The sequence below is a fragment of the Ochotona princeps genome, chromosome 21 (assembly GCF_030435755.1).
Source record: "Ochotona princeps isolate mOchPri1 chromosome 21, mOchPri1.hap1, whole genome shotgun sequence".
Taxonomy (NCBI): domain Eukaryota; kingdom Metazoa; phylum Chordata; class Mammalia; order Lagomorpha; family Ochotonidae; genus Ochotona; species Ochotona princeps.
Window position 1 is genome coordinate 21606978 of NC_080852.1, and position 18430 is coordinate 21625407.

General features: G+C 40.2%; 1 protein-coding gene across 11 annotated transcripts in view; it reads left to right on the forward strand.

Moving 5' to 3' along the window:
- The window catches only part of ERC2 (ELKS/RAB6-interacting/CAST family member 2), an 899314-nt gene that overhangs the window by 186649 nt on the left and 694235 nt on the right, over positions 1–18430 (forward strand). For all 11 annotated transcript variants that reach the window (XR_009247350.1, XR_009247349.1, XR_009247351.1 and 8 more), the window contains one exon: positions 13751–14167. Coding sequence is in view for 8 of the 11 variants with exons in the window: in XM_058678726.1 (XP_058534709.1) it covers positions 13751–14167 (417 nt within the window). In the remaining 3 variants the exon portion in view is untranslated. The remainder of the gene's footprint in view (positions 1–13750; positions 14168–18430) is intronic.

Below are 18430 nucleotides of genomic sequence, written 5' to 3' on the forward strand. Positions count from 1 at the left end.
GATCCGGTAGCCAGGAACGCCATGCAGGTCTCTCACCTGACTGTTAGGGGTCCAAGCATCTGAGCCATCTTCCCTGGCTTTTCTAGGTGCATTAATAGGGACCTGAGCCAGAAGTGGAGCAGCTAGGACTTGAACTGGTACTCTGATATGGAATGCTGGCATTGCAAGCAGCAACTGTATCTGCTGTTCCACATTGCTCTCCCCATGTTGCTTCTCTTTCATCTTTAATTATAACACCAATTGTAATACATTCCTCTTTAGATCTTCGCAAACATCTGTACAAATCTCTTCTGCAACTGATTGATTCATGGTGAACATCGGGCCCAAAGCAGAACCGTTTTATTCTTTGTCTGTCCTGGATATTTTCCATTTGGATTCATTGGAGCCAAGCGACATCTTTCTCATAGAAATACTCTCAGGTCATGAGTCCTTCTCTTTTGAGGTCTTGCTTTTTATTTATTTATTTATTTGTTTGTTTGGTTGTTTTTATTTTACTATTGCTGTTTTGATTCAGAGAGATGCTTTCTCCTGCATTTCCTCCTTCGTCTTAAGATAAACCAGATCAGTTTCTGTTGCTTGTAACAGAGAATATCAACTAACCCGGTACTGATGAGTTCCTGTGTTGTCCTTAGAAAAATATTTGCTTAATAAATATGTATATATATTCACCGAATGTTAAAGACCATGGCCCTATGTGGATACAGTGGTGGTGTTTTACCTTCCTGCTGGAGAAATAAATAAAGTCTGATTTTACTTCATTAATAAAATGGAAAATGTAGAGAATTTGAACATTTATTTATTTTATTAGCTACTTGGAAACCAACAAATTTACATTTTTACTGTAAATTGTTCTGGTTATTATCTGAAAAAAGAGAATTCATGATAGACTTCTTAGGATGTTCCCAGTCATTTAAAATTCTCCCGAGAGCACAAATGTGCATATGGAAATGCTGCTTAGAAGTGGAAATGAAAAAGCAATAGTTGACTGTAGAACCTAGTGGGTTTTTTTTTTTTCTGGATGATTTTGTAAAGATCCCTTTGAATTGTGTTTTGAAAATAACAGTAAGAAACTGTAAAGGATCAAAATTCAGGTTTTTACATATCTCTGAAAAAATAAGAAGAGAACATGTATACTTATAAGTTCATGGGACATGTGTAGCATGAAAAAAACTCATGGATTTCAGCATTTTGTGTCACCCACAATTATCTTTAAATCCCTTCCCTATAAGCTTAAAATTGTTTACTTGTTTTTATTTATTTTTAGAGGCAGAGAGAGAGAGAGAGAGAGAGGCAAAGATACAGAGTTGGTGCTGGGGGAAAGACAGACAAGTGAGTAAGTGAATGAACAAGCTTACATCTGCTGGTCTACCCCTCCCCAGAAGCCTTCACTGAATGTGGCTTGTGGCTGAGAGCTCAGTTTGGGACCCCATCACATGAGATAACACCTGTTTGCCTTGCTGGGACACATTAGAAGGAAGCTGAATGCAAGAGCTCCATTATGGGGTGTGGGTGTCCTCAGTGGTGTCCACATTGCTCTGTCAAATGGTCTGCCCCGCCATAAACTTTTTGAAGTACCCCTGTACAGGCACAAACATATGTAGTCTTTCCTGGCAGGATTTTTTTTTTTCGTACCTAGGAATCTCTCAAATGGCTCTAGCTCCTTGCTGACTGAATGAATGACACCACTCGATATGTAGTGTACTGTGTTGGGGGCTCTACTCATAGTTTATGCACACTTTATGAATGACACAAACTGGCTTTTCAGTCTGCTCCTTAGGACGAGGGGAGTATTTGGTGCAAAGTGCTTGCTTTTATCACCTTTCCATTGCAAAGTAGTTTTTCTTAAAGGACTTCAAGGCTGACACCTTTTAAAATAAAGTAGGGAGGTAATTTCTCCAACCTCCATAGGTCTAATTTTCTGGGGGAAGGTGTTAAGATGCATATGGTCAGAGCAGCTGAGGGAGACCTCAGGACCAACAACCCACCCCTCTCGCAACCAACCTTTTTAATGGATCCTGGATGATACTGCTGCTGTAAGACGTGGGGTTTGTCAGCCCCTTTCCTGGAGGTGGGGTGACTGTGGAAGCAGGAAGGTAAAAGTTTTCTTTCAAACTTGAGAGTTTGACAGGGGAACTCATGCAGTTCAGAGCCAGGTGAAATGAGTAGTTGAGTGCCTGCCACTTAGCTATCTGAAAGGTCATTTCGTAAAATCTTGTTCTAAGAACAACTTAGATGACTAGTAATTGTATTAAATGAATTTGTTGGGGGAGGAGAGTAAAGATGAGGTAGCAGAGTAAGAAACTGCAATAAAGATTTTTAGTGTCATTTACCCCAAGAATGTACTAAGTAATTAAAAGAGTGGTTTGAATCTGTGACAGTTAATATTGGAAAAAAGGTTGAATTACAGGTGTTGTTTCAGTGATTGTGTGTTTTGAATTCTTTAAACATATTTTCTAAAAAGCAGTATTTCTTAAATTTTTAAAAAAGAGTTTGGTACACAAAGTGACAGAGAGAGGTCATCTAACTGCTGGTTTACTCTCCAAATGGCTGCAATAGCTAGCTCTGGGCCAGACTGAAGCCAGGAGCCTGGAACCCTATGCTCGATGGCTTTCCCAGATGCAATCGCAGAGAGCTCAATTGGAAACAAAACAGCTGGCGCTGAGGCACTCTGCTATGCTATGCCAATGTCAGAAGTGGCTTTATCCATTTGCCCCAGGTTTGTTTTTTTTAAAAACCTGTGTCAGGCAGACAAATATTGATAGAAGGGATCCCACTGTCCTTTAGTTGTTTGTTATGATCTAATAATAGAAATGGAACACTGACATTTTAAACAGATATGATTGGTTTTCCCGAGAAGAGCCCCTTTTAGAGTTATTTGTAGGTCAGTTAATGGGAAATCAGTTAAGGCCTATCTTTGAGTTGTTCTGAAGACCACCGTTTCCTGTTCCCCTACATTTAAAACCGTGCCAAAGTTTTCAGTGTTTTGTTTCCTGGTGATGTATTTGATGACAAAAATTTATGTTCACTATGCTTGTTTCTTTTCCTTGCCCACATGAGAGAAAGGAGAAGGAAAGCTTAAATTGTATGTTTGTCTCACAGTTATGGTAACAGCAGAGCATCTCTTATGGTGTTGTGCCTCCTGAGAACTTGTTCACAGACTTCCATGAGCATCCCGTGGAGGTCTTGGTATGAATTCTGAAAATTGGGTGCAAGCATGATTTTTCTGTTTGCAGTTGAATAGTTTTCCACTCAGAGCACTTCAGTAATACATGCAAGGCAAAAGAAGCTGCTATAGGTAGGTCCAGGATCCAAAACCCAGCTGTGCATCACAGTTCTTGGAACCCCAAACAAGGTTAGCGGTTTTTCCCCAGATCGTATAACTAGCCAGTTGCAAAGCTAGAATTAGAACTGAAGTCCTTAAGTCTGAGCTCAGTGCAGTATTCCAGTACGGTGCCACCTTGGAGTATTGCTCTATAATGAAAACCAGAACTCCTCCTTCCTGCTTAACAAAAGTAACTGCCTGGAGGGCTTTCCCACATCCACATTTACTCACATGTCTGGTCTATGTGAGAAAGACCTGGTGTTTTCATGCTTAAACAAATTTTCCTTCTAATACTATCTACTGAGCCACATGCACCTTTCTGATATTTTACCCTAAAGGAGGAAGCCTTAGGACCAAATGTCTAAATTTTAATTTTTTTACACCTTTCTCTGCAGACACACTCTTCTGCCCTCACATCAGGGCTACGTATTTCTACCTGGTCTGCTATTTGTCTTTCATACACATAACATTGGCTCAACGAAGGTCTGGAGCTTGAAGAGTGTTGTACATCCTGTATAGGCCTATGGAGAAAGGGATTAGAGAACCTGTCCTTAACATCTGATTAGAGACAAAGTGGAAAATGATTAATAAGAAAATAAAGTCACAGAAGAAGCAGAGCAGGCCAAGTTGTCTGCAGAGAGATGCTGTTTTCTTTGAAAGAGTTATGTTAAGCTCTTGCTTGTGGAGGAGTCTGGATTTATTAAAAAAAAACTTCAAGGCTTTTGGGTATAAGCCAATTCATATTTTTATATAGCTTAGAGGCAGTTTTCATAGCAATGAAACCTTAAACTGCTTTACAGTGCAAAACTTTATCATTTTGTTTTTTCCCCGTAGTGTGGTAAAGAGCTTAAGGTCACAATTTTTTTTCAAACCTGCCAGGAACTCATATTTTCCATGTTTGGGGATAAGACATAGTAGATTCTAAACATCTGGCTAGTCCCTATTTAAGTAATTTTGTGTTCCATGAACATTATACATAGATAATTACATTTTCACTTTACTTACCTTTTTGTGTTTCAGACATTCTGAAATCCAGGTTGGATTTTGACTCCAGTAGCTCTTGAAAGTCATTTTTCTAAATATTGGCTAAGGCAAAGTGTATTTCCTTCTTTCTCATATAAATTCAAGTATGGCTTAGTTTTGTGTGTTTTCATTGTTCTTCCTTTTTTTTTCCTCCCCAAATCGAGTGAATGTGGAATCTCACAGGAGTCATGCAAAACGAGATTGTGCAGTATTTTTAGAATAGGGGAGACTTTAGATTTGGCTGGAGGAAACCTCAGTTTTCCACACTGGCCCGTATCTACTCATGATGTGATTGCGGTCAAATCCTTTAAGCCACCCCAACTCATTCGCCTGTGAAGTGGACGCAGTGCTGGCAGCTCTGGAGACATGTTGTCAGACAGTGAGCTGTTGAGCATGAGGTGTTTTGAATTCTGGGAGAGAGACGTGGACAGAATAACTTGAGGTCGAGGACAATCTCTTGCACCCCAACCTCCACCTAACCACAGCCCAGCAGAGAGTAACGGAATCCTATCCTCTGTTGTATCATTCCTCTGTGCCGGCCAGCTGGTGAGACAATTTGCCTTCTGGTTTTCTCATCTTTTGCTATAGTTTTCATTCACTGAGTATGTATGATGGCTATCTTTGGTATATAATGGAGATTCGAAGCTGTTCCTGAAAAAGTGATGTGTGTGTGTGCATGCGAGTATGTGTACAGCAAATAGATGGTAACCTGAACCCCCAGTAGAGCACAGATTAACATCCTGCAGAATGTTTTTCAGGGAAAATGGCTGAAAAGCAATCTGGTAAGAGGCATGAGGATGCCCAGTGTCCTGATTGGGTAAAGAAGACACTAGATTTTTGCATTTTGGCCCTGATGTCACCTGAATCAGAAAGTGGGACTTGCTGTTAGAGAGGGTCTGTCTGAAGGAAAATGCAGCAGTTTTCTGAATCCTTTGACTAACAGCAGGAGGTGTATACTATTTTCCTCATTTGATGGATGGTCATGCTATGGTCTGGGGAAGTTCAATCACCGAGCCATAATAGCACTTGGCCACTTTCCCCTCAAAACCTGTACGTTCCTTCCTACATTAGCTGTATGCAGTACATGAGAAAGTTATTGAGAGAAAAGAGCAGAGGTAAGAATTGAAGTTGCTTCTCTGTGTTGAAAGTTCAAAAATGAATGCAGATTTTGGTTTGACCTGAAAGCTGGTGATTTCGGTGCTGCTTATGTGGAAGCTGGTCTCCAGTTCTGGGTGAATTTCCTTCAAGAACAGTGTGTAGAGATTTCTTGGGGACCACATCCCATATCTTCATGTACTTTGTAGACCTGACTGATACCTGGGGCCTGTGATAAAGCCTCAGTGTGCTTTTACCCCAGGATCGAGGTGTATGAGAGTGCCCTGGTTCTGCTCTGACTCAGTCGTAACAGGGGATGGCAAGGGATGGCTGTGGCCAAAGCACTGCTTATACTTGGATGTAATGTCTAGCATATTCTGAAACCATGCTTGCCACTGAAGGGACATTTTATGTGTCCTTAGTGCTATAGGGTAGTTCTCTTATTGCTACATTACAGATGAGAACTCTGCAACTCAAGAGGCTAAGAACTTTGGTCAAGACTATACAGTTAAAAAATGATAGGGCTGGGATTGGGACCAGACAGATTGGCAACAGTCTGGGCTGTATATGTGATACAAGTATTTCTCCAGAGACTACCTAAGGAGATTATTATATGCTGTTGGGCAGTTAAAAAAAACATAAATTATGAAGTATAATGCTAATGTGAACATCCAGGAAACTAACCTTGCTTTCCCAACCTGAGATCATTGTCAGTCCTATTGATGTTACATCTTATATTAGCTCCTGATTCTTCTCTTGTCTTCCAACAGTGACACCTTGAACCTTGTCTACCTCAGTGGAATGGTGTGTTGCACAGATGATATTTTGATGTCTTAGATTCAGTTTTTTTTTTATGATTAATCCCTGTTGCATGTAGCTGTCATTTTTTCTTTTGCACATTGTTCTGGTCTTTTATTACATACATGTATGTCCTTGTGTCTGTTGTGTTCAGGTACAATGATTTCTTCAGGCATTCTTTTTTTCCATGAAGTGCTAGATAAATATTTTAGACTTTGTGGATTATGTAGTGCCTATTAGTCTATTCTGCAACTGTATAAAAAAACAGTTGTAGACCATACATAAATGAATGAGCATTGCCATGTTCCAGTAAAACTTTGTGTAAAAATACAGTCAGCAGGCTAGATTTGACTTACAGGCAATAGTTAGCCAGCCCCCTGGAATGTACTTAGGGTTAAGATCCTGCATGAGTATATGCATGGTTATTTCTTGCTAAATTATTTTTCCTAAGTGACTGTACTAGTTTCTCCTCAAAGTTGCAATATTAGGCGTACCTGTTGATCCATTTCTTTGTCAACACTTGGTATTGTCAGACTTAGTGTTGTTGCTGCCGTTATTATTATAATGGTTATTACAATGTGTGTGAGACAGTAGGGTAAAAATACTTGTTATTTTCAAAAGTACTTTTCTGGCTACTGATAGGGTTGAACCTCTTTCCACACGCTATTTGGGTGATCCTATTTCTTCTTTCATAAAATGCCTGTTAGTTTTCTTTTATGCATTTCTCTAATAACTATTGATCCTGTCCATATTGATTTGAAGGAACTGTTATTCTGAATAACAATCATTTACCATTTTAGTGCATTTCAGATACTGTTTCTCATTTATGGCTTGCTTTTTTTTTCTTCTTCATAGTGTCTTTTTTGAGCAGAAATTGCTAATTTTAACGTTGTTAGATGTGTCATTCTTTATAGCGACTCTGTTAACAAGAAAATAACTTTCTTGTTATTCATAACAAGCAGCTTCATTTGGATTTTCTATGTAGATACCACACAATGCGACTGATTAGAGTTTTTTTGTTATTTTTCTTCTTTCCTGTTATTTTCTGATCTTTGTGTTCTCAGGCCTCCAAGTGGATGGTGATTTTGGGCATAATTATATGCTTCATTTTAAAGGGAGTGCTTCTAACATGTGCCATTAAGAATGGTATTTCCTGTTAATTTCAGTGAATGCACTCTAAAAAGTTAGTTACTTCTCGATTCCTAGTAGATTTAAAGTAGATCTATATTTTTCAAAGGCAAGAACAACTTCATATGTTAGTGCATCATGCGATTTTTCTTCTTCATTAATGTTTGTCTAATTACTAGGGGAAACCGATTTGGCCATAATGTATTATCTTTATACACACACATACACACTTCTGGATTCCATTTACTAGTAACGCTGAGTGTCTGCGTGTGAAGTCTGGCCTGTAAGTTACCTTTCTCATGCAGTTCATGTCTCACTCTGATGTCAAGATGATCATGGTTCTCAGCATGAACTGGGGGAGAGTTTCCTCTTCTCTCTGGAAGATTTTGTGTAAATTGAAAGCATCTGGGCTTTCTTTGCCAGAAGAAATCTAAACTATAAACTCAAGTTATTTCATAGCTGCCACACTCTCGGGCTTCCTATTTCTTCTAAAATCATACCATGAAAGATTGTCTTAAAATATTTTTCTAAAAGCTTATCTCTTGAAAAGTGCTGCTATTGGGCCCGGCGGTGTGGCCTAGCGGCTAAAGTCCTCGCCTTGAATGCCCCGGGATCCCATATGGTCGCCGGTTCTAATCCTGGCAGCTCCACTTCCCATCCAGCTCCCTGCTTGTGGCCTGGGAGGGCAGTTGAGGACGGCCCAAAGCTTTGGGACCCTGCACCCGTGTGGGAGACCCGGAAGAGGTTCCAGGTTCCCGGCTTCGGATCGGCGTGCACCGGCCCGTTGCGGCTCACTTGGGGAGTGAATCATCGGACGGAAGATCTTCCTCTCTGTCTCTCCTCCTCTGTGTATATCCGGCTTTCCAATGATAATAAAATCTTTAAAAAAAAAAAAAAAGAAAGAAAGTGCTGCTATTGCATTCTAAAACTGAAATTATGTAACATATCTAACAGGAGATGGAAATGTAAGAATGATGTTTGGAACTTGGTTGATTTGAATCTAGTAAGAGAATAATGAGAGAAAGGAAGAGAGGGAGCGGAAAAGTGTGTGTGTGTGTGTGTGTGTGTGAGAGAGAGAGAGAGAGAGAGAGAATGAGACAGATATCAGTTTGTCTCAAATCCTCTCCCCATCCTCAAGGATATGAAGCTGAAACATGATCACATTTTTTTGTACAGTACACATGTTTTGCTCAAGAATCCATTTTGTCGGAAAAATATTTCCTGCTTAATTGAATACAATTTAAGAGAATCAAAACCTGTAGAGCTTAGACTGATGATCAGATTGAATCTGATTATGCTAAAGTCATATATAAGTAATAAATTGACTATGTGAAATAGTATTTGCTTCTTAATAAAAGTTAAATTTGGAAGCATCTATCATAACTACTTCTGCAGAAGCAATGATCTGGTTAGAATGGTTAATTCTCAGTTTGGGGAATCGAGATCACTATTATCAACAGCCATCTGCCTTTATCTACTCCTTGTTCTGTGGCCATCCTGAGGTGTTTGAGTCAGTTCTAAGGCCAAATGACGCAGTGATCCAGGCAGAAACTCTCAAGTCACACTGTTTGGGTGAAGACCTGGTTGTGCCACTTACATAAGTGGGTGACCTGTCTTCATTTCCCTAATCTATTAAGTAGAAATCAGAACAGTGGCTACCATTCAGGGCAAGTGTGAGGATTAAAAGAGCTTGAGAACATGTATGGAGTATGGGGACTGTCATATAAATGTTTGCCATTACCGATGGACTTTCACACTTTCACTTTTCTTTGGCTCATTCTCCAAGATCATGACTCTCCTTTGCCCTTCAAGACATAACTCAATAGTGGCCCTTTGGTCCAAGTCATACTCTCACTGCTGTTCTAGCCACTTGGCTGTGACTTTTGTAGTAACCTTCGTAGTGTAGTATTGCTATAATTGATTTACTTGGCTGTGAAATTGTGAGCATGACTCTCTTCCCTTCCCTTTCCACTGAGTAAATGTGTATTGAATGGAATAGTGGACCAGTTTTCCCTCATTCCTCTCTCCTTCCCTTCCTTCTTCCACACTTACCTTGTGTCTTTTATACTGACCTTCCTCCTTCCCTAACTCCCTGATTTCTCTCGATATACTGATGCACATTCCCATTTACTCCTCATAGGACCCCCGTGAGGTAGACATTAGGAGGTTCCTGTTTGGTAGATGTGGGGACAGAGGGTCAGGGAAGTAGACAAGTTGCTGAGCCAAAGGAACAGTTTCCTTACAGAGTTGTTCTAGTGTTACTGCCTTTGTTCAACACACTTTGGTAATTTTTCTTTGGATTCCCTTCTGGCCAATCCATGAACCACACTGAAAAAAAATAATAAAGCAGTCTTGCTTTTGGTTATTTTCATTTAATTTCCCTTCTGACTTTCTGATTGTCCTAATTCATGACATTTGTTTTCAAAGAGGCTTCGGTGGTCCCAGAAATACAAACCACTGTTAAGGACAAAGATCTACCACCATTAATGATGTTTAAGTGACTTGAAATCAGTTGCTAAAGCACACCCCCAGAAGCCTCCATGGGAGACGTATTGCTGAACTGCAACCTGTGTTTGCTCCTGTAGACTTTGTTTCAAAGTGCAGTAGAGACAAGGCACTGGTGGAAGATCATATTAATTTCTAATCCCATATCATGCTTTTCAGTGACACATTTATTGAGATATAACTTATATACTAAATACTTATATAACTTATATACTATATACTTATATAACTTATATACTAAATAGTTCATTCACTTAATTAGAGTGTAAAATTCATTGTCTTTGGTGTATTCATCAAATTGTTCAATGAATACCTTCATTTAATTTGAGAATATTTGCATCACTGCATCCCTCCAAAATTTCATACTTTGGTGGTTCCAACCCCTGCCCCTACTTCCTCCCTGCCCACTTGGAAATCACTAAGTTATTTTTGTCTATGGATGTACTTATTCTAGTCATTCTTTCAGTTTTATCATATACTATGTGATCTTTTGTGATTTATTTCAGTATTCTAGATCGATATTTTATATATTTTTATTAAAATTATTTTTTAAAATATTGATTTTATTTGAAAGATTTATGGGGAGGGAGAGAGGAAAGGAGGGAGATAGAGAAGAGGATTCAAAGGTTGAGAAAGATATCTTCCATCTGCTGGTTTACTCCCCAAATGGCTGCAATGACCAGGGCAGGATTATGCTGAAACTAGGTGCCAGGAGCTTATTTTGGGTCTCCTGTATGGTTGCAGGGACCTAAGCACTTGCCCATTTTTTGCTGCTTTTCCAGGGACGTTAGCGAGGAGATAGATGGGAAATGGAGCAACTGGAACTCAAAATAGTGTCCAAAATGGAATTCTGGTGCTGTAGAAAGTGGCTTAACCAGCTGTGCTACCAGCTATCCCCAACATCATATTTTCAATACTCATCCATGTTATGTAATGGGTGCTCAATACCTCAATACTTTTCGTGATAACAATACATTTAATGGATAAACCACATTTTATTGAACTGTTCTTTGGTTGATTGGCAAATTGGTAATTTCCACTATTTTGTTAATATGGATATTGTTGCTATGAATATTTGTGCATAATTCAATGGCTGAGACTAGGGTTTTTCTCTCTTAGCTTTTCCTCCTGCCACTATGGCAGGGGACTAGGGTTTTTCTCTCTTAGCTTTTCCTCCTGCCACTATGGCAGGGATCAAGGGTTTTTGCTGCTTTTCCTCCTGCCACTATGGCAGAGGATCTCGAGGCCCCCTCCCATCACTAGGATGGGAGTCTACTTTCTCAACTTTTTCTAATAAATCTTACTTTAAAACTAAAAAAAAAATAATTCAATGGCTGAATGGATATACAATGTGGGGATGGATATTGTGGTACAGTGCATTAAGCTGCTGCAACCCATTCACAGTGCCTGAGTTTGAGCCTAGACTCTGCTTTAGATAGTTTCATGCTAATGTGCACTCTGGGAGGCAGCAAATGATGGCTCAAGTGTTTGGGTCCCTATTGCTCATGTGGGAGACCCAGATGGAGCTCCAGGGTTCTGGCTTTGGCCTGGTCCAACCCCGGCTGATGTAGGCATTTGAGGAATAAACCAGTAGATGGAAGTTCTCTCACTGTGGCTCTATCTTTCAAATAATAAACCTAAAAATTTACTATATCTCTATGATAGGATAATATGCAAGTATAAAACAAATGAAATACTGATATTTGCTACTAGAAGTATAAACTTTGAAATATGGGTGAGATCTTTCATTGCATGAATCTGTTATGAAATGCTCAGAATAAGCATTTCTATATGAACAGGGAATAAATTGTACTCAGCAGTGCCTGGGGTTACAGAGGAATGGGAAATGACTGCTGAAGTGTGCGCAGTTTCACTTTTTAAAGAATTAAGAGAGAGAGAAGAGGAGAGGAGAGGAGTTGGGAGGGGAGAGCAGAGGCAGGGAGAGGATAACGCCGAAGAGGAAAGAGAAGAGAGCTACCATCTGCTGGTGTACTCCTCAAATGCCTACAACAATTTAAGCCAAAAAACAGGGACTTCAGCCATTACCTGTTGCTTCCCAGGGTGTGAATTAGCAGGAAGCTGGGGTCAGGAGGCAGAAACAGGCACTGGAGTGTGAGACATGGACTTTAGGCTAAACGTTGGCCACTGGAATTAACTTTTTGAGGTAATTAAAATATGGAAAAACTTACTATGTTGATGGCTATACAACTTTATGCATTTATTGAAATTAGTGAAGTTTATGTTTTACATGGGTGTACTGCATTACTAAAATTATTGATAATTTCCATCATTAACTATGCAACAGTGTCTTACCTGGTGAGACTGTTGCACACACATGCAAATGACCTTCTGATTTCCCATGCTCCGGAATTACTTAACGTAACGCACATACTAGAATGGATACCCATAAGGAATACAGTCAGAATGATCTATCACACAGTGCTTTCTGGGTGTAGACTGCATTAAGAAATAGATCAGCACCTCTGAGTATCAGCTGCGGCAACTCAGAAAGATTTCACAATGTTACACTCCAATGTTTATATACCTCAGACGTTGTATTAGGCATGCTTTACAGCACCAGAAGTTCCCTGTGTGCAGGAGCTGGGCTTTCTGTCTATGTAGATTCTTGTGCCATAGGTGGGATTAGATGTCTGGTCAATGAATGAGTTACTGATATCTTGGAAGCCACATGGTTGACAACAAAGATGAAATGCTTTGGTTACCTCCTGTGACCAGTTTGGGAGTGGTCTTGTGGGGAAGGTGTTGCTGCGTCCATCAAGGGTGATGACTTCTTGATTTCTCTAATGTTTTTGCTCTGATTAAATGGTGACCTGAAAAGAAATAACAGTTGGGTGCTTTTATAGAGTACAACACTTTCCTGTCTGGTAATGCATCTGAAACCTCGAGTCGCTAGGACACGAAGACTTCTAGAAGCAAAATCTAGAATAAATCTCATGTTAGTGTTTTTTTCTCTCTTTCCTTTTTGGTCTCCTAACCATGTATATAAAGCATCAATGCTATGCATTCTGTGTAGCTAATTGGGTCTTTGCTGTAATAAGAAATTGTTCTTTTTTCTTTTTCTTTTTTCTTTTGTGAAGGTACTTTATGTTGATTAAGTTCTTTCTGTTATATATCCTTGGCTTGCACTGGATTTTTCTTTGTGTTGATTTTTTGCTTCATTTTTTTTCATTTTCCATGCTGTGCAGTCACTGGATGCCAGAAGAACCAAGGTTTGTCTGCTCTCCGCAGCTTGTTTGTTTTGCCCTGCACAGCCTCACCTCCTCGTGTGTCTAAACGTGTCTGTGTCTGCATTTGTTCCCTTTTGCTTGCAGAGGCAGTAATCCTGTTTACTAAACCTGTTCACAGCTTTATTTGTTAAAAAAAATCAAGTCCTTGTTTGTGTCTACATGTAGTGGATGCTATTATTTTCATTTTTTTTTAAAATGGAAAATGCATTCATCATGGAAAATAATGGATCCTAGAGTAAAGAACTCCTTAGGAAACAAGGAATACTGAGTCTGGAGCACTGTGGGCATACTGAAGGTGTGTTTGTGAGAGTTTCCCTCTAACCCTTTCCACTTCCTAAATGAAAAGTCTGTAGATGCGTAACTTCCCTTGTGATTAATACTAATATGCCGTTCCTGTGTTTGTGTACATTTCTCTTCTCCTAAGACATTCAGAAAACATCACTGAATTAATATCCCCCTCTCCATGTGCTGTCCCATGCTTCTGAAGTCACCGTGGAGGACTTCATGGCTGGCCCTCAAGACTTCATGATTAGCATTTCATCTTCATGTGGGAGCCGCAAAATCATGCCTGGTGTTGCCATTAACTTTGTTCTCTACTTTGTCCTCTCCTGTGCCCCTTTTCTCATTGCAGCACCTGCAGTTGACAATCCAGGCCCTTCAGGATGAGCTGCGAACCCAGAGGGACCTCAATCACCTCCTGCAGCAAGAGAGCGGCAACCGGGGAGCCGAGCACTTCACCATTGAGTTAACTGAGGAGAACTTCAGGCGTCTGCAAGCAGAGCATGACCGACAGGCGAAGGAGCTGTTCCTTTTGAGAAAGACGTTAGAGGAGATGGAGCTTAGAATCGAGACACAGAAACAGACTTTAAATGCACGAGATGAGTCTATTAAAAAGCTCCTTGAGATGCTGCAAAGCAAAGGTTTGCCGTCCAAAAGCCTCGAGGATGACAATGAGCGGACGCGGAGGATGGCAGAGGCGGAATCTCAGGTCAGCCACTTGGAAGTGATTTTAGACCAGAAGGAGAAGGAGAACATACATCTGAGAGAGGTAAGACTATCCTCCTTGACATTGCCAGAGTGTTATTTTTACAAACTAAAGATGTGTCTTATCATGTTACTTTCCTAGGTAAGCCTTAACACAATTGCCTTTGCTACCTGCTCTCTAACTTCCTGTTTGCTTCTGATTGTTAGCTTGGAGTTCTGCGTTTGCTTTCTGCTTAGACCCGTATGTTGCCCTTCAGCATGTCTTCAACACATTTGAATTTGAAGGCTGTTTACAGTTGCTTTTCCTCAGGTGGCCATGGGTTCAGGGTCTTTAAGTTTCACTGCTCATCAAGTGTCTCTGAAGGTACAGAACAGATTACAGGCAACACAAGAACCCAAGTATTTTTATAACTGGATTAGGGATTGGGCTGGAAATAGAAAGCAAAACCTACAGGTGTTTTTGGCAAGCACAGTAAAAAGGTACAGTTTTGAATCTGTAGATTGTTTTTTAAAGGATTCATTTATTTTTATTGGAAAGACAGAATCACAGAAAGGAGAGACAGAAAGATCTTCCATCCGCTGGTCCACTGCCTAAGTTACTACAATGGGCAGAGCTGTGCTGATCTGAAGCCAGAAGCTTCTTCTGCATCTCCCATGTGGGTCCAGGGTCCCAAGGTTTTGGGTCATCCTCTACTTCTTATCCCCGGCCACAAGCAGGGAACCAGAGGGGAAGTGGAGCAGCCAGAATGTGAACTGGCACCCATATGAGAGCCCAGCGGTTGACAGTGAGGATTTAGCCACTAGGCTATTGCACTGGGCTGAATCTGTAGGTTTAAGATAAGCCTTGTCTGCATACATTCATCTCAAAATGTTCCAGGTTTTCTGAGTCCATGTTTTGCCCTTAGTGAATTGAATCCCTGGAAGTTCATCATAGATAACCACTCTGACATGCCACTATCATTGGATGTTGGAATACTTAAATATCTGAGACCACGTGGTTGGGAGAGTTAGGAAAAATATAGGTGACAGCCAAGGTGTGAAAGGTTTTCAGCAAAGGGTTTTTCTTGCCACTGTGGTGGATGTAGATCTTACAAGTATCATGCAGGCAAAACTGTTGTTCACACAGAAAATAGCAGGCATCAAAATGACACGCAATGTATTTTTAAAATACTCTGGAATCACAAATGAAAATTTTCAAAGATTATTTGATTTCTGAGCAAGCAATATTTCTTGGTTTTCAAGTCTATTCAAATGGACTGGCCTTCTTATGAATTTACTGATTAGGTTGTTCAGAAAACATGGCTTCCATGCTGGGATTTGCTAAAATTCAGATCCTACCGGGAGCTTTTCCTGATGTGGATGGAACCACTTGAGTCCTCCATAAAGTAGCTTGTTCCATCATAACATGAAAGGTAAGAGGGAAAGAGCCAACAAGACAGAACTCGCAGTCTTACATAACCTAGTCATGGATATGATGTTGACATTCCTTTATCTACCCCATATTCTATTATTTAGATGTAAGTCTCTAGGATTGTCTGAGACTCGAGGGAAAATGATTACAGAAGGATGAGAATTCCAACAGTAGGAATCATTGACCACCATCCCACAAGTCTGCCTATCACACTCACTCTTTTAAAGTATGAATGGGAAGACCATGCCCAGCCAAGTATCTCCCTAATCACCTCCAGATGAAACCACAACATAGAATTTTCCAGTCACAATTGCTAAGGTCTCATGAAAACAAACTCAGAGACTACAATAGAAGAAATCAAACTTGGGTTGCAGCAATGATTACCAAGTATAGCTTGACTTCTTGATACTTAACATCCTGTTGGGGAGAAATACCTGGCATTTTCACAGTTAAATAGAGAGGTATCATGAAGAAAAGCAGCAGCAGCAGCACTAGTGATTTGGGTGAATCCAGTTTCATGTTGAATGGTCACCGAAGGTGACTTGGAAGGGGATGATGATGGTAAGAACTGAGACTTGAGCGACCCTAAGGAGTCAGAAGATCTGAAATGAAAGTTCTGGTCAGATGCAGTAGTCCTCCAGGCCTTGGATGTAGGTGATATTTTGCCCATTTAACAAGGAAGAATGGAGGGGGAAATGACATTAGGAAGCCTGCCCCATGTCACATGGCTAGCAACTGGTGACAGAAGTATTTGAATCAGTCTGATTCTAGAGTCTCAGCTCTTGAACCATTTCATCATATTCCTTACCTGGAAGTATCTCTTCTCATGTGCTGGGTAGAATGGTCCTTTTGAGAGCTGTTATAAGAAGGAAAAAGATGAAGGGGGCCACATGAACTTGGGGAAATTCTGGGTTCCAGAATTTTTCCCTCAGGATGCCCCAGACTCTTCAAGTGTGCAGATATATCACCCATCATTTCCATGAAGATGGCTTCTCACCCCTGTTTGACTTGCTTTTCTCTTATTGCATTGATGTTCTTTGTAAGACATTTTTGAAAAATGCTAGGCTTACCTTGTGACCTACAAAGTATGTAACAATATATAAGTTGTTTCCCACTGCCAAAAAGCTAGGTAGTTTCTTTTATTACTTGTTCTGTAAGGCAAAGTTTATTTTAACTTATTTTCCTGTTCTTTGCTCAGTTTTAGAGTGTACTTCTGTCCAAGCATTTAAAAATTGTTTAATAGAAAAATAGGTCTGGCTGTTTTAGTTATTATGCCAGTCAGAATAGTTCAGTTTAAATGAAGTTGGTTTGAACTCTGTTAATTTAAATGAATCCAAGCATTAAAATGTACTTGAGGTTTTTCATTCAGGGTGTTCCTGATTTCTTTTTCATTATGTATGGTTCAACTAGGTTGGCACTAAATGGAGTCAGGTCAGGAATTGGAGCACTAGTGGTTTTATGATTCATTCCCAGGCAGAGGTGTTGGGCTTTATATAAACCCCATCTCCTGCTATGGCTTAGCCTGTTGTTTCAGGGGATTGGAGTTAGCAGGAGTTGCAGATGGTATAGGTTGGGTTGTTTTAGAGTCTCCTTGTCCTTCATTGGTCTGGGCCAGGCTGAAGGTAAAACCACTTCATTGTCTGTCAGGAAACAAAAAAAGTTATTATGTCAACTCCTTTGGAAGATTCAAACCATTGCCTTGGAACTATCAGTGACTGCTAATGTGAACCAAAGGGTTGGTTACAACTGAGCATTCCCACTGTTGTTGCCTCATGCATTTGCCTGAAGGTTCATTTGATAAGACTGTTTATCCTGTTCTGTAGTCTTTTCTGCAGGGAATATACTGTTCTATGTAAAGGATTTAGTTTGATCGAGTATCTAAAATACTTGAAAAAATTAAAAAAAAAAAGAAAAATTATATTTATCAGGAGGTTCTTGTGCTTACACTGCTCAATGTTTTCTTGACTGGCTCTTAGAAGAGTCAGGAGTTTTTGTATTTGTTGCTTATGAGTGGGAAGGGATGTAAGTTCTCCAGCTGTGCCTACTATCACCTCAGTTCATGCTTTTGGGGGCCTGCCATTCTTTTGTAGCACCCTTAGAAGTGCAGCTGTAACTGGGGACCACAGTTGCTGATAACCCAGTCCAAGCAAAATCTCTGAGACCTGAGAACTCTGAGGCTCCCCCTTGCTGTGACTGGACAAAGAGGAGAAACAGTGACATGAATTCTTATCCTTTGCTTTCTTGTCTCAAGGCCTAAAAGTTCTTGAGATTTTAGATCTCTTCCTGTTAGCTCAAACCACTCCCCATATAATCTTTGACCACACTTCTAAAAGCCACTGCTGTCCCCCCTCTCTCCAAGCCATATTTCCTCGCTCTCTTTGCCACATGCTTGTCAGCAGTTCTGCTGAGTCCTGGTTTTGCTGAGGCAGACCTTTCTAATTCTGACTCTATAGAATCACTACACTCTGTTTCTGCCAGCAAAGTTTATCTCAGAAAATGTCCTAAACACACAAACGTAGCATTTTGTATACCAGATCTCAGGATTGCTTCCAATACTTATTAAAGAACTGAAAAATTGCTCCCTATTTTAATCGAGTGAATTTGTTACCACATCAGTATATTTTATCATTCCCAGGCCTAGAATATTTTTAAAATTCAATCAATAGGGACAAAAATTGTGACACAACAGGTTAAGCTGTTGCTTGAGATGCTGGCTTCCCATATTGGAATGTTAGTTTGAGTCTGGTTGCCCTGCATCCAATCCCGGTCCCTGCCAACGTGTGTGGGAAAGCAGTGGAAGATGGCTAAAGCATTCGAGTCCCTGCCCTTCACATGGGGACCTAGTGGCGTTTGTGGCTCTTTTTTTTTTTTTTTTTTTGGTCTTGCCCAGACATGGGTTTTGCCCCCATTTGGGGA